The sequence below is a fragment of the Equus przewalskii genome, chromosome 23 (assembly GCF_037783145.1).
Source record: "Equus przewalskii isolate Varuska chromosome 23, EquPr2, whole genome shotgun sequence".
Lineage (NCBI taxonomy): Eukaryota > Metazoa > Chordata > Mammalia > Perissodactyla > Equidae > Equus > Equus przewalskii.
Window position 1 is genome coordinate 20,764,010 of NC_091853.1, and position 16,367 is coordinate 20,780,376.

The window sequence follows — 16,367 nt, forward strand, 5'->3', positions numbered from 1 at the left end:
CTGCTTGTAGCCCTGTAACTCAAATTCAGGTGCAGGGACGAGAAAAGGACAAATCAGATCTTTGAGTTATTTATTGTTTATCTCTGGTAATAAGCTGATAGGATAAGTGAGAAGGAGCTAAGAGATATAGTTTATCATGGGGTCTCAGTTTTCACTAGGTAAGGAATAATCATTTCCTGGGAAAGACAAGCTAGTTCCTTTTTGCCTTAGGCCCAGTTAGGGTCCCCTGTGGGTGCAGGTGGGAAGGAAGCAGAGGCTGTCAGGAGGACCTCCGGACCATTTTTCCGTAATTCCTACTTTCTGAAAGCTTTGCGCAAGAGTGAAACAGATTCTCAACTCAAAGAGGTGGTGGGAAAAAATTTCTCCCTTACAAAAACAAATAAGCCAACAAACACCCCAAAATTTAAATCTAAAATCTTCAAAGTCAGCCTGGGATTGAGAAATCAGGGCCATTCCTCAGACTATTATACTTTTTTGCTGAAAATTCATTGATCCTTTTCTCACTTTCTCACAGTTAATCCTCCTCTGAGATGCTCCTTCTGTTTGATCCATCAGCTGTATCCCTGGGCGGAGCCTCCTATTGGCAGCATCACTCACAAAGGCCAGGGCTCCATTTTGACTGTAGGTGGCATCGCAATGACCAGGGGACGCATATAAGAGTGTGATACCATCCCTTCTACCCACAATTAGAATAATCTGCTAACCCCATGTCATCTCTCAACACCATGGCTCCATCAAAACACCTCCCTAGGGAGTCCGTTTATAAATGATAGACTAAGAAAAAAATACCTAACGGCTGGAAAAGAGGCCAGGGATGAGATGACCCCTTCACCTGTGGCAGCCAAAGGAATCTGAAAATTAGCTTCACTTCTGTTTGGATCAAAATCTTAAACTTAGTAAAAAACCCATCTGTTTGTGTGCTTATGAAGTCCCTCTGTTCTTCTGTCTTCTAAGACAAAATTATTTTTAGGAAATGCTCTTATTGGCTTACCTTTACTTAGTAAAAGGAGATTTTTTCCTACCTCAGTCAGTTTGGAGGACGTGAGGAAGTGCAGTGGTAGATGTACTAACCAGGGCCCGGACGGATCCAGTGTCAGAGGGTCAGTGCAGGCAAGGCTAGAGAGGAAATCAAAAGACCACAACCAAGGGCCAGGTGTTAGCATCAAGCCTTTCCCTCTGGTCTGCTCAGCCCCCAAGTCCATATCCTCCCATGGCTTAGTCACATCCTGTGATGTCCCACCATAGTCATTGGGAGCCATGATGTCCATTCCTTTGGGCCCTCTGGAAGAAGCATGAAAGGGAATGCCTGGTGGGTCATCGTAGATGGCCCCAGACTTTAGTGTCAGTAAGTTTGCTAAACCACCTCAGCTCTCATTCTGGGCATGTAGCTCAGTGACCAGAGACTCAATATAGGATTGACATCCTCAGTCTTAGCCCCTCCAAATGGAAACTTGGGAAGGTTTTTCTCTGCAATTTATGTATCTAGATCTCTTAACCATGCAGCAAACAGTTTTTATATGTTTTTTTACCATTTAATCTGTATAAAAGGTCCATGATTGTGCTTGGATTCAATTATTCATGAAACTGCTTCTCTTTTCCTCGTCCTGTCTTCCTTCAGTCCTTATCTTCCTAAAGTGTCTTTCTTGTACCCTGTTGTTTTGTGAGCCCCGTGGCAGGGTGTGTTCATATGGAGTCTTTGCTCTAATTTGTTTGTTTGTTCATTCATCCATCCATTTTTAAATAAGAGCTCCAGAATCCTGCAGGAACCGGCTTCCTCAGGCCCATGGGAGGGACGGGAAGGCTCTGTTTGAATTTGCCGTACAAATGGTGATTGTCTGCATTCCTTGGCTGGGGAGTTACAGATTTGGGGAGATTAAAACACATTCCAGCATTCTACTGGTATTATAAACAATGAGAACATGCCTTTTCTTGCCACAAGAATCTAGAGAAGCAGAAGATGGCAGGTCTGGAGGCGCAGAAGAGGCCACTGATGTTGGCGGCACTGAATGGACTCTCGGTTGCTCGGGTCTCGGGGCGGGAAGAGAGTCGAGTCGATGCCACCCGAGTTCCCATGGACGAGAGGGTAAGCACTGGGCTTGTCAAACATGTGATTCATTCTCTGTCGTCTTAGAATTCCAGCGCTCTCTCCTTGCCCAAACATGCCAGCAGAAGCTTTGTGTGATGAATTAATTCTTCGATTTGAAATGAGCAAGACCTGGTCTGTGCTGCATCAAGTCCATCCTTTCCAACATCCCGTGTCTCTCTGTCAAGCTGGTGCAGTGATGCTTGAGAGAGACCAGCCCCTAACATGCTCTGTGACCTTGGTCAAGTCACTCAGTTCCTTTGGGGCTGTTTTTTTTTTTTCTTTTCCAAAAGTGAGGAAGTTAAGCAGTTACTGGAACTCTCCATTTCTGCGACTTTTGTGAACGATTAATCTTTATTAGGAACTGGTTATTTTACCCAAACATTTATAGAATTCTTTTAATAGGCTGTCTTCTTATTTGTCTATAAAATGTGGCTGATTTATGGTTGTTGGGATAATGCATTGTGATGACTTTGGTTTTGAAAAGCAAAGAGAAGTCTCATGGTGGTTTTAGAGGCGAAGAAAGGTGCTCCTGCAGTCCCTGAAATTTCTGTCAGGTTAAGGAACAGGTCGTGTAAATTTCATAGAGTGCTCATAATATGAGGGTTTTAGGTTTCTGTCAGTATCTATGAAGCATTAGAAGGGTTTTAGGGCCAGAAGAAACTTTAGTGATATCCTTTAATCCAGTTTATACCTTGTTATTGTAATTAGTAGTTTGGCCATGGGAAAAATAAAAGGAGTGGAGGGTCTAATCCTCTGAACAAGAGAACTGTGGACCAATATCATCTTAAAATTTAGCTCAGGAGAAACAGCTAAGTAAGTGGAGAAAAGAATGTTTGGATAATTATGATTAACGATCTCCTTGTCACTAGGACTTTAAACAGAGGTGTTAATAACAAAAATACTGATTTTGAATTTCAGCTCTTGCCTGGTCTTGCAGATTTGTTCTGTTTAAGGTATGAGCGAGAAGGAGATTGGTTATTGGACAAGAGAAATTAGCGATATGGTCAATAACGAGAACAAATAATCAAGCTCTCGTTGTACATTTTGAAACTGTTTATTAACGCTATCACTGTAAATATTTAAAGAAATCTGGCTGTTTTGTTGGAGTTTTGGATAAAATAATGTGGAGAATTGAAGATTAATTTCTGTTGCAGTTCAGAACCCTGAAGAAGAAGCTAGAAGAGGGAATGGTGTTCACAGAATATGAGCAAATTCCAAAGAAAAAGGCGAATGGCATTTTCAGCACAGCGGCTCTGCCAGAAAATGCCGAGCGCAGCCGAATCCGAGAAGTAGTGCCCTACGAGGAGAACCGAGTGGAGCTGATACCGACCAAAGAAAATAACACAGGTTACATCAATGCCTCCCATATCAAGGTGAGAAAGGGGAGTGCTGGGTTCACGGTGAAAATGCAGGGAGAAAAAAACGTCCAGGCTGCAACTGTGCGTCTTGGCTTGTCCCCAGACCCTGAGGGGAGTGTTTTTGAACTTCTGTGCTCCTCTTAGGCGACTGGAAGGGCATGCCTGCCACTGCAGAGAGAGGGAAGCCTCGCAGCTTCCGGGGAAGCCTCAGGTCAGCTATTTCTGAAGCTGGCTCATCACCCAGGATTTAACTTTCTCTTCTCTCTGTGGGTCGGTCCACTCCCTAAAACCTACAGGAAAAGCTGAGGATTGTCCTTTTTGGTTTGTAATTAGCGGATGATGGAGAGTGGAAGTCACAGAGATTGTATTTCTGCCGTTGGAGTTTTTATGATGTTCAAGAGCAGCAGGAACTCTTCCGTTCTCCCTTGTAATGTGACAGGTGATGCCTTTTCCAGCTGCGTGATATTTAGAGGAGTGGACTCCTTTAAACGTAAACCATAAAGGTGTGGTCGACAGTGAATCTTGCAGGATTTGCTAAATTATTCAGTGCATTAGTGGCATTAAATCTTTGTTTCTATTTCAGATACTTCCACCCTTCACATCTCAGTCTTTCATATAGTATTTCATGTGTCAGCTTTGCTTTAGGTAGAATTTAGCGTCATGGATAAAAGCGTACATACGGTTAAACATTCCCTAAATAGCTCACCTTCTCAGTGTCCCTAATAACAGAACATGTTTGTTTAGAAAGTCGCCATTTGCTCAGAGCTCTGAAGTGGGAGAATTTGTTCATATAGTAATGTTAAAACAATTGTTCCAGGATGTTTTTAAAAATACGTAGTTCACAGTATAGTCTGTCGTGATCAGTAGCCTTAGAAACCTGTTTCTGGCTTTGTCCAGAGTTATTTTCTTTCTTCATTGGACTTTTTAACTCTATAAGAATCATTGGTAGGTTCCTTTGAGCCTCTAAAATATAGCCAGATGTCTGGCGCATGTATCAGTTAAAATGATTTTGATACAGAATATGAAAAGTATACCTTGATTGGGTGTAGTGTTTTTGTACATAGAGCAAAGATAAACATATATATATATATATGTATCAGAAAGTACTGTCAAAAGAAATACGAAAGAGCAACTATCACGGATCATATTGCGCATTTTATTCTTATTTTTTAGAGTGAGAACTAAAACAATAAAAAGTGAACCCCAGGAAACTCTGAAGTAAAATGACAACAGTGAGTTTCATGGGCTTAGTTTTAGATTGTGAAACAATGACCAAAATAATGTACTCAAACAAAGATGCAGGTGACACAGCTGCTTCTTGATAGAATGTCTATGAAAATCTTACGTGGTTATATTATACTGTCTTCTTCTTTTGGCCAAATCTCCTCCACCATTTTCCATCTGCTCCCTGGAAAAAGCTGTCACTCTGCATCAGCTGTGCCCATGGGGTATTGTTAACAGAAGCGTTACTTCCTCAGTATTCTCCGAGGCCCACATTTCATCTTGTGGATCTGGGTTAGACATGGGTGCGTTTAATAGACCCATAGAGCTTGCAAGAACTTGTCTTTGTGTTTTTGGAATAGAGTTGTATATCTTCCAATGTTTTCTCCCTGGGTTCCAAGAGCCATTAACACAGAACAGAAATTTATTTGCTCCAGAGGTGGAATCACGTCTGTGAAATCTACCTCAGTAGCATTGGTTGTTGTGTTTTTAATGCGCTTTTTAATACCCTCCTGTCAATACTTGGAATATGCCGAAAGACCCCAGGCCGCAGCAAACTCTGGAAGTATTTATGGTTCCTATAGGTTGGGTGCCAGAGAGGCTAATGTTTAAAATCACAATTCCACAGATAAACCAAACTCCTAGCCAGCCAACAAATATATGAATGTTATCTCCCACCAGTACTTGGAAAATAGATTTTGCTTGCCAGCTTTGACCTGAACATGTCTTGTGTAATGAGACAATAACCGACATTGTTTTCGTTTGAATCAAGTTAGCATATAGTTTCATAAAATAAATGAGGGGAAAAAGTTTCAAACAATGATCACTTCATTGCTCCTAGAACTATCTAGAGATCTGCACTGGTGGATGTGGAAGGGGGCCTGATTTTGCAATATCAAGGCACAGGAATGGAAGAGAACACAGAAAGAAGCTCTCCAAAGGCCACTGTTTCAGCCTGGTAGCATGACCTTTAACACTTGGCGCACAAATTCTTATTTATGATTCTCTGCCACTGATATTGATAGCTGCAGAATTATCCTTCCAAGATCAGCCTGAGCTGTATGGGGTAATCCTTTTATTATCCAAAATCATCTCAGGACTCCCAAATTCGCTTGGACACTGTAGTACTGCACAAAGGGAAGTTAATGGTAAAATATCACGTATTGTTGACTTAAGTGCATTCATAACACTGCTACTGTGTGTGGCACCAGAGAAGAGCAAGTACAATGGAGGTTTATCATACACTTCATATCAGGTCAGCGATAGAAAGACATGGTTCCCAAAGGGGTGTTATTCCATAGTAGACTTTTTTATTGTTTAAAAGGATGCCCCAGAGCACTGTTTCTCAAACTGCAGATCACAATATAGTAGTGGGAGGGTGAAATCAATGTAGTAATCAGGACCAGTTTGGGTCTTTTTATTTTAATGAAATAGACTAGAATAAAGAAAGGAATGGAAATTATCAGACTGCCGTGCACATAGTAAGCATAGCTATTGTTTCTGTAACAAATTATATTAGGTTGTATACACGTATAATCATGTACTATTTTGGGTATGGATATATATGTCTCCCTCTCTATGTATATATGTATATATTTTTAATATGTACTGGTTTTCACGTAATTACTTTGGATTGTAGGCAAAAAAGCTTAGGTGTATTTTAATAGGCTCGAGTGGCAAAAAGTGTTTTCATGTTAGAACATGTCACTAGCAATCTTGATCTCAGGGTTTTTGATTAATGGCAGTAACCCATTTGGCCCCCAAAAAATTTATCCAAGGTTTTCAGGTGGATACACATGGACCTGTGGTCAGCAGGTAGTTCTGTCCTGGATTTGAGGTTCATTCACTGATGTTTTTCTTGGTTTCCAGGTGGTGGTTGGTGGGGCAGAATGGCACTACATAGCCACTCAGGGGCCCCTGCCACACACATGCCACGACTTCTGGCAGATGGTGTGGGAGCAGGGAGCGAATGTGATCGCCATGGTCACCGCAGAAGAGGTAAGAGGAATGGCTGTGCATACGGCCGTCTGTTCCCGGGGGCGGGGTGGCCAGAAGACGGGCTTCACGTTGGTGACTTTCCTGCCCCATCCTCCTTACTACAGCTCCATTTCTCTGCAAATCCTTTTCTCTTTGGCATGCATCTATTTTCTCTTCTTACTTCCACATAGATTTGTTTTGTTTTCCAAAGACAATTTATTGTCGCCTCCCATTTTCATCCAGCTTTTAACTCTTTTCCTTGAACTGACGTGAACTAAAATCAAATGAACAAACAAAACGAACCAAACTTCAGTTCAGCCGGCTCACGTTCGTGTGCCAAACAAAGCAATAATCCTTCCCCTGGAATCTGAGAACTTTGGGCTGCTCTGGGTAAATTGACACATATTCCCAACCCGGGGGCATGACCAGCTCCACATGCCATCGTGGTTATCAGCTGCAGAAAGACCAGAAGCTGTTGTCTCCTGTAGAGGTCTCTATTCTTTGGGGAGAGAAAAAAGAAATCTTTTTCTTCCTTTGCCAGGTCAAACATAGTTTTTCCTTTGTAACCAGAGAACTCTACGTGGTGTTATAAAAACTGGCGTGCACCACCAGTCAATCTAGCAATTTGCTTGGAGCTTGCTGTATTTAGGGGAAGAAGTTTTGTGTTTCTTCTCTTGTCACGTTTTTAAGTTTTTATTTTAACAACTTCCTTTTTTTCCTTTCATTAAATTTTAGCTTATGCTTTGAAGTCATTGAAGGGACTAGCTTCATCTGTCTTTTACTAATATCTATGGTATTGCATACCTCTTTCCTAACAGTTTTAAAAGCATGGGGAACAGAGAGAACTGAGAAAAAAGTTGTTATTCCCTTCATTGACTGTTCTGAGCAGTTGCTTTTCCAGAACAGCTCATTAGAAGATAGTGGTGAAGGGACTTCAAGCCCTTTAAAGCCAGTTGTACTTCTCTAGGCTGACCTACTGTTTGACCTTCCTACAAAGAGTAAAGTCTCCTTAAAATCTCTAGAATAGTTTTATCACCTTTCCAGATTGCTTCACTGTAAGGGATTCATTCTGCTTAATACAGGGTACCATCTGTGCTACCCTCAGGGGCAGGGGGGTAAACAAGACTGGCATGATCCCTGCCCCAGGGGGCTCCATCCTAGTGGGAAGGACAGTAAAAAGGGAACAAATAAAGTAAGCTCAGATAGAGGTAAGTGCCATGGAGAAAATGGGACCAGGTGATGGGGTTGAGTGCCAGTGGGGGGCAACTTTAGATTAGCTGGGCAGCCAAGGGCCTTCTGTGGAGATTGCATTTGAGCTGAAACCTGAGCCTGCAAACTTAACAACAGACCCCATTTGTAAATGGTTGCAAATGCACACCCTCAGGAAAGATTATAAAACTAAGGGAGACAGAAAGGGGTGTAACCAGCTCTCTGTATGAGTTGTTGATTGAACTAAAACAAATGGGTCAGGCTGAAAAAAAATGTGAGATTGACACTAGAAGATAGAGACAGCATCAGTAGTCAGTAGTCAGTGTAGTATAACAGAAGGCACCTGGGATGAATGTCAGAAATGAGAAGCATGACCTAGAACGATTGCCAGAATCCGTCACTCCATCACCTTCGATTGGCTTCCCACTGTCCATGGAATGAAACCCAAAGTCCTTACCGTGGCTGGGAGGCCTTTCTGCCCTCCTCTCTACTACCCTCTCCAGCACCCGCCAGACTGCAGCCACCCTGAAGACCTTTCTGTCTGTGGAACACACTACGCTTGTTTCTGCCTCTGGACTTAGCACCGGCTCTTCTCTCTAACATTCAACTGCAGCTCAGTTGTGAATCTGTTAACTTTTCCATTAATATAATACAATACCGTTGTAAATCTTACTATTGTTCTTAGCTAAAATTTATGGGATCTATTCTGTGATAGACACTGCACAGTGCTACTGAGTTAGTGACTTAGAAGCTATTAGCATTTTCCTCTGTCTTTAGCTTTCAAGATTAAGAGGATAAGCGCTTCCCCTGACTTATTTCTAGTTTTGCTTTTGTGTGTCATTCAGGAAGGTGGACGAACCAAGAGCCACCGATACTGGCCCAAACTGGGTTCCAAGCACAGCTCAGCCACCTATGGCAAGTTTAAGGTCACCACAAAGTTCCGGACAGATTCTGGTTGCTATGCAACCACCGGCTTGAAGGTCAAGCACCTTTTGTCTGGACAGGAAAGGACCGTGTGGCATTTGCAATATACTGACTGGCCCGATCATGGCTGCCCAGAGGATGTCCAAGGATTTTTGTGTAAGTTTTTTCTTCCCAATTGAGGTTTGATCAACTGCATCAATGGTCTTATCAGTTGGAGGTGAAATGGAAAGAAAGGATGCTTTTTCTTAAGTGGCAAAAGTTTTATGACATTGAAGTTTATGTCCCTTCATATCATATGTGTAGAACAGAGAAGACTAATACATGTCATTTATCATATTCTCTTTCTGTTTTATGCAAATAAGCTAAAACTCTGGTGAACTAATTGTTTCTACTTGATTTAGACCTTTAGCTACTCATTAATAAAGAACTATTCTGATACATCCTACATGTCTGAACCTTGAAAACATTATGCTAAGTAAAATAAATCAGACATAAAAGGGCAAATATTGTGTGATTCCGCTTATGTGAGGTACCCAGAATAGGCAGCTTCATCGAGATAGAAAGTAGAATAAAAGTCACCAGGGGCTGTGGGAGGGGCAACAGGAAGTTAATGTTTGATGAGTACAAAGTTTCTGTTTGGGAAGACCAAGAAGTTCTGGCAATGAATAGTGGTGATGGTTGCACCGCATTGTGAATATACTTAGGGCACTGAATTGTACACTTAAAAATGATTAATATGGTAAATTTTATGTTATGTATATTTTACCGCAATCAAAAAACCACAGAGCAATAAAGAAAACACTTATTTTTTATTTCTCCTGGAAGTTTGCATCTCACAAGCCCTGTATTTCCCTACAGCCGTAAATCCGAATGAGTACTTTCTCATACCTGTGATTAAGACACCGAGAATTACTGAAGTCAACTTGTAGTTTTTGCAACTGCCATTTTTGCATTCATTAAGTTTTGTATGTTTTTTCAGGATATGGGTATCTTAGAAACGAATTCACCCAGATTATACTCAGAGTTTTATTTGAAAGGTCAAAAACTGGATATGTGCCCAGTATGTGCCAGGCACTGGATTGGGCTGTTAGAACCCAGAGATGAAACAGTCTGTTTCAAAGGCACTCACAGTCTCGTGAGAAAGGCCCATGACGACAGTCCAGGGGTTATGATCTGACACTGTCGTCTGGTGGCCGCAGTGCTTTCTCTTCCTCTTCACGTGTTCGCATAAATGTCCTGCACTTGTGGAGAAGCCTCATTCCTTCCTTACCCAGCTCAGAAGGAGGCCCTTGGGCTCTCTGCACATCTGTTATACCTGCTATGTTGTTGACTCTCCAGCTGGCGGAAGACCTGTGACCACCACGAAGGAACCATCCTCTGGATGTTGGAGAATGTCAAAACCTTGATTTTATTTTGATGTACATTTAGATGGGAGCGGGGTGGAGAAGAGAGCGAGACTAAGTTTTCAAGTACCTAAAAGTACCATTTCACAAGTTCCAATTTCCTATTAGAGTGACAATGGTACTTGAGGAGTTGAACACTGAAACTAGAAAATAGAAAGATGATTGGAATCAATGGATCTAGAGCAAGATTTAGAGAGGGTTAGTGATTTTGAGGTCAAACGGTTATCTGTAGCTCAAAATATTAATAAGGAGGGCCATGACCTTTGCAGAACTTTCTTTCCTCATAACAGTGTTCTGTTTATTCCTTTCTGGTAATCTTTTGCTATGTAATTGACTTATTAGAATTTTCTCCAAGACGCAGCAAATGGAAACAATAAAAGTAAATCAGGGGGCCAGCCTGGTGGCGTAGTGGTTAAGTTCACACACTCCGCTTCAGTGGCCTGGGGTTTGCAGGTTTGGATCACAGGCTTGGACCTACACACCACTCATCAAGCCATGCTGTGGCAGCATCCCACATATAAAATAGAGGAAGATTGGCACAGCTCGGTGACAATCTTCCTCAAGCACAAAGAGGAAGATGGGCAGCAGATGTTAGCTCAGGGCCAATCTTCCTCACCAAAAAAAAAAAAAAAAAAAAAATCAGTTTGATTGGCAATACCTCTGATAGAAGATTAAGTTCAAAAGGTGGTTAAAATTAGTCACAGCTTTTAATTCAGAACCAATTTAAGGAATGCCAATTTAAATTACTGAAAAATATAAAGAATATGTTTAAACAGTATATATTTATTAACTTACGTTTCTAAGAAACTCAGGACAAGTGTGCTGAACAGGATCTTAGAAACAGTGGCTCTCTAGATTTTTAAGAATTTAAAAAGGTTTTTGCTCATGTTTGTATTAGATTACCTGGATGCAGAAGACCTATGCCAAATTGTCTTCTGGCCTCCAAGTGTCTTCACTGAGCTACAGCTTAAGGAACTCTATTAATATGATGGCTAGAGAAAGCATTCATTTAAATCCAGTTTCTCTGTGTTTCATGAAACTCCATTTGATGGTGGCATCTGCTTTATTGATCAATATTCCTTTTACTTCTGTTCTTAAATTTAGCACAAGAAAAGCCTTGTCTTTCGTATGTGAGCATTGCCTTCTGTCAGACAGAGAATGCTCAGTCGCCTAATTTCTTTTCCTCCTCGTAGAATAATCATGAAGAGAATTCCACGCACAGTATTTAGCTCTTGTTGGCACCCAGTAGCCACTACTATATCTAGTCATCTCAGATTGTCCTCCCTCTTTTTTGTTTCATTTTACATTACTGGTGGTGGTGGTCCTAGGGTTTAATAGGGTGGTAATAGGGTTTTTTTGGTAAACTACTTTAAATGACTTTGTAATTAGATATGGTTATAAGGGAAAATAGGAGTTCTTATTAATTGTATGTAAACAGATACCTTTAAATTACTAGAATGGTGTGAACTCACTTTTTTTCCCCTTCAAGAACCTGAGTGTTTCCCCTTGTTTTACATCGCTGCATTAGGATGAGGTTTTCTGAGTATCAAGAATCTTCAAATCTGCTCTCCCCTGAGCTAACTACTACAAAATCTCAATTACCACTTGACCTTTTCTGGTTCTTGAACTGTTTGAGGATTACATTTATATACTTTTCCTTTTTTTCCATGATCATGGAAAAAAAAAAAGTCATTAAGGCTTGTATTGCTGTAATTTTTCATTTGTGCCCAATTGGCGTACTGCACAGACCCCTGCACGGCCCTGCTGAGCCAGGCAGATGTTGGAAGGGATGGGGGGTGGCACCACCCCTCCCCCTGCAGCCATGTTGCCTCCAGAAAGCAAGGGGGTGGGGGGCTCATCTTGAGCTGCTCACATAACCACATGGAATCCCAGCTGAAAAGCAGGCCCCCCTACAAGTCTATTTTAAAATCTAAAACTGAAGTCAAGCCTCAGTTGACATTCACTCATTCAGTGAGGGGAAGGAAGAAGGGGCAGATGGATGCTCTTCCCACCAGAAATTGGCTCTGACAGGCGGTCGTTTCAAGGGGACCTCGCTGGTGTTCTGATCCCAGTCTGTTAATAGTAGGAATTGCTGTAAGTAATGTCGAGAATCATCTGCTTGGGGGACTTTGGGATTTGCAGAGGGGAAAACAGAATTTAATTTTTAAAAAAGAACTATTTAATTTAAAGAACAAATTCTCCCCTGGCCTAATTGACTCCCAGCTGGTCCTTTCTGGATCCCGGACCCTACAGTGGGTACCAGCCAATAATTAGTGTCTTGTAAGAAGTGTAAATTATCATCACTTGAAAAAGAAAGATTCACCATCAGGTTCGCCCCCCTCACTTGTATGCAAAGCCATGTAGGACTTTGGTGACAAGATTTGCATTTTGTCTGGCAGCCTACTTGGAGGAGATCCAGTCGGTCCGTCGCCATACCAACAGCATGCTGGAAGGCACTAAGAACCAGCACCCTCCGATCGTCGTCCACTGCAGTGCTGGGGTGGGAAGGACCGGCGTGGTCATTCTTTCTGAGCTGATGATCTACTGCCTGGAGCATAATGAAGTGAGTCATTCTGGGTTTCTGAATACTCCACCTTGGGGACAAATCTACACCACGGCCAGAACTTCCCCTGTGCCCTTTCGTTTCCAATGCCTAATTTCCTCTCTCCTGACAAGAGTTTTCCAAACCCGTGATTCCTAACTGGACTCTGACATTTCCAGACTTCCTTATCTTTTGTCTTTTGCTGCTCTCTGTAGATACCCAGACAATATAGACGAAGAGATGAAAGTGTGAGATAGGAAACATTTAGGAAATCTGAACTTAGTCGGCATTGACTTCCAGAAGTCTGCAGTGTTTTGTAGACCATCTGGTCTTACAGTGGGTAGTTTTTCGTGGTGGGTTATTTGGTTACGTGTAGTTTAGACGCATCTTGCTTTTCTGGGATGTGTTTTGGCCTAAATGCTATGTGAAAATGTGTATACTCTAAAACTGTTTCTCATTCTTCAGAGGGAGGTTTTATTTGATGGAGGTTCTCTGTTCTCGTCCTGGCTGGCAGTGGTGTGCTGTAGCAGAGTGGGGTACATAATCTGAGTGCACAGACAGGGCCTGCCCGTGCCGAAAGCTGGCCGCCAAGCCCTGCCCCCCAGAGGAGTGGGCTGCAGTGGAGCTGGGGCCCACAGGGGACGCGGCAATCCGTTACTGCTCCCTGGGGGTCTGGGAGTTACACAGAGGGCTGGTCAATTTCATAGAGATCAGATAAACAGCAATCAAAGGCTGAAGAATGGTTCTTCTGCCTTCTGTTTTCATGGGGCTTTAGGGTTTTTAAATGGCTTTCACTTTTTCTTAGTCAGGGTCCTCATGGCAGCCAGGTAGAGAAGCCAGGCACATGTCACTCCTCCTGTTTTACAAATTTGGAAACTGAGGCCCAGAAACGATGTAGTGGCTTGTCTGGTGCCACGTGGCTCTTAAGCACTGGTACCAAGGTGAGAAGTGAGGGCTCCTACCTCCTGGTCCACAGTTACTTGCTGTCTTCACTCTGCCTGCAAATGCCCAGTATCATCTGGTTCTTGTTCAATCAAATTATACAGCTTGGAGAATCAAAGGAAACTTCTGAAATGGTTCAGTAGTTTTAAAATTAGGGAACGTTTTAAGGCACATTCTGCAAAGAAATTTATATAATAATATATGTGTCTACTCAATATCATTAATGGTTTGAAAATCAGATTAAATACTGCCCCACAAAGTTTGTTTTTTTAAACTTCCAGGAAAACAATAAATGCTGTTTAAACATGTTCAAAGGATTTTTAAACTCCCTGCCTATAAAAAGTTAATTGTATAACTTTCAGTCTGTCCATAGGAATGTTTGTGCTGCTAAAACTGGGGGGAAGAGTTTTACTAAATGTGGCCTATTGTTAAAAAAAAAAAAAAAGCAGACATCCTGTTAATGAACAAAATGACCATCATGGAATAGACTTAACAAAAGTTTTCATCTTCTATAAGTTTTTACCCTTTTGTCTCACATGAGATTTCTTGATTATTTGCTTCCTATACCCTGTCACTATAAGAAGTCTCCAGTAGAGTGAATGACTTGCCCCTAAGTCCCAAAGGTCCCAAAGCCACTCAGTGCTTGGAAGATGGAGTAAGATAAAGTGGAATCAGCGTACTGTGCATGTGGCTTGAGCATAGCCGAGCTCCGCTGGTGGCATCTGTGGGTTCCAGGGACGCAGAGGGCCTTATCAGTCCCTCCCCACTTACATATCTTCCCCCCGCCTCTTGTATCCCTTTCTTCTTCCTCAGCTCCCTCTTCTTCCTTTCTGACTTGAGTTGTCTTGTCTGCCCTGAAAATTGTTCTGTCCTGAGCTCTCTGGAGACCCATCAAAGGCTCAGCCTCAGTGGTGTGATGATGTGCACGCGCACTGATCACCAGATGTTATTGGCCCAGGAGAACCTAAACACCACGCGTCAGGGCCAGCATGGTGCAGAGGGAGGCATTCGGCCACTGGGGCCTTGTGTGGACTTGGTGAGGGCTCGGGGTGATTGAATTCTCTATGGTGTGTCCGCACATAGCGGATTTCCTCAATGCCCACTTGCATGCCAGAACATTCTTCGCTGGAGCGTGGTCAGTCCAGAAAGGACTTCTGTTCCCATTGATATTCAAAGATAGCAAGATGACTCATGGTTTTCACTTCCCTTCCCCTGGCATATATATAGCCAGCCTCTCTGTCCTATTTCCCATAATGCTATTGGTAGATGATCACGGAGAAAAAAGTCCTCTGCTTTGTTCTGATGTAGCTTCAGCCCTGGCTAGTAAGATTGAAATCCTTATTTCAAGAGAAGAGTGGGACATTTTAGTTTGTTCATTGGTTTTTTAAACGAAGGTTTTGACAAAAAAATATGAAATTGTTTGTCCCATTTTTCTCCTGTCCAAATTTTCCTGCCTTCTTTCCATGGCCTCTGGATTTAGCATACTTTATGTTTTAGGCTGTAATTCATAGTTTGGAGTTTTCTTAGTGAAATGCCTTTTCTTTCTCTTGGAACAAAGATACATACAGTGAGGTCGGGTAACTGTGAGGTGGGGACGGGAAGGGACTCTTTCAGGCTGCTCTGAGAAGCCTCTTTGTGGCCCACAGCCATGACATTTTAATGCCCATACGCTTTTTCAGACAACACTAGTTTTATGGTTTGCAGTACTCTTGGCCCCCTGGATTCAGCTGTCTCACTAGCCAAAGAGCAAGATGTCTTGATCTTGCTGCTTTTCTGAATAAGTTATCCTTCCTTCCTAGAGTCGGGAGGAGAAAATGCCTTCTGAGCCAGAATCAGCTGCCACATGTTTTCTTGGGTTAGGGACAATGGTCAGCAGAGCCTGTGGAAATGAATCTTCAAGCCAACTGGGACTCTTTCGTTGAGGACCAGGGGAACCATCTTTGTCGTGTCTCCAAACTGCCCCATATTAGATAATATACTGTCCTTGGGGCTGAGTCTTACAGGCTGTTGAGATGGTAATGATCATGATGGAGGTGGTGGTGGCAGAGATGGAGGGGGAGGTGGAGGAGATGGTGGTGAAAGTGGTGGAGGTGGCTGCTATTTTAGCCAGCCCTAGTGGTCTAGTGGTTAAGATTCGGCACTCTCACCCTGCTGCCCAGGTTCATTTCCCAGTCAGGCAACCATAGTCAGTTGTCATATTGTGGTGGCTCTGTGTTGCCAGGATGCTGAAAGCTGCCCCACCAGTATCTCAAATACCAGCAGGGTCACCCATGGTGGACAGGTTTCAGCACAGCTTCCAGACTAAGACAGACCAGGAAGAAGCACCTGGCCACCCACTTCCGACAAAATTGGCCATGAAAACCCTGTGGATAGCAGTGGAGCATTGTCTGACACGGCACCGGAAGGTGAGAGGATGGTGCAGAAAGACCTGGAAGGGTTCTAGTCTGCTGTACACAGTGTCACTGTAGCACTAACAACAGCAAAACCTGTTTCAAGTGTTTCCCTTGTGGCAGCACTATTCTGAGAGCCTTACAGTATTAGCCCAAGTAGCCTTCACAGTACCCCTATGAGAGTGGTCCTATTAGTGCCCTTGCATAACAGAAGAGAAACTGAGGCACTGGTAGATGAAGGAATGTGCCCACATTCCGGCTCTGATTCAGCAGATGAAGCCTGACCCAGAGCCTGTGCTCCTGCCTCCTGCGGGA

The 16,367-nt window shown here is 42.7% G+C and overlaps 1 protein-coding gene across 3 annotated transcripts in view; it reads left to right on the plus strand.

The window, feature by feature from the left end:
- The window catches only part of PTPN14 (protein tyrosine phosphatase non-receptor type 14), a 173,985-nt gene that overhangs the window by 148,445 nt on the left and 9,173 nt on the right, over positions 1-16,367 (plus strand). For all 3 annotated transcript variants that reach the window (XM_070591273.1, XM_070591274.1, XM_008515145.2), the window contains 5 exons: positions 1,940-2,083; positions 3,241-3,459; positions 6,535-6,663; positions 8,697-8,931; positions 12,578-12,741. In XM_070591273.1, coding sequence (XP_070447374.1) covers positions 1,940-2,083; positions 3,241-3,459; positions 6,535-6,663; positions 8,697-8,931; positions 12,578-12,741 — 891 coding nt within the window. The remainder of the gene's footprint in view (positions 1-1,939; positions 2,084-3,240; positions 3,460-6,534; positions 6,664-8,696; positions 8,932-12,577; positions 12,742-16,367) is intronic.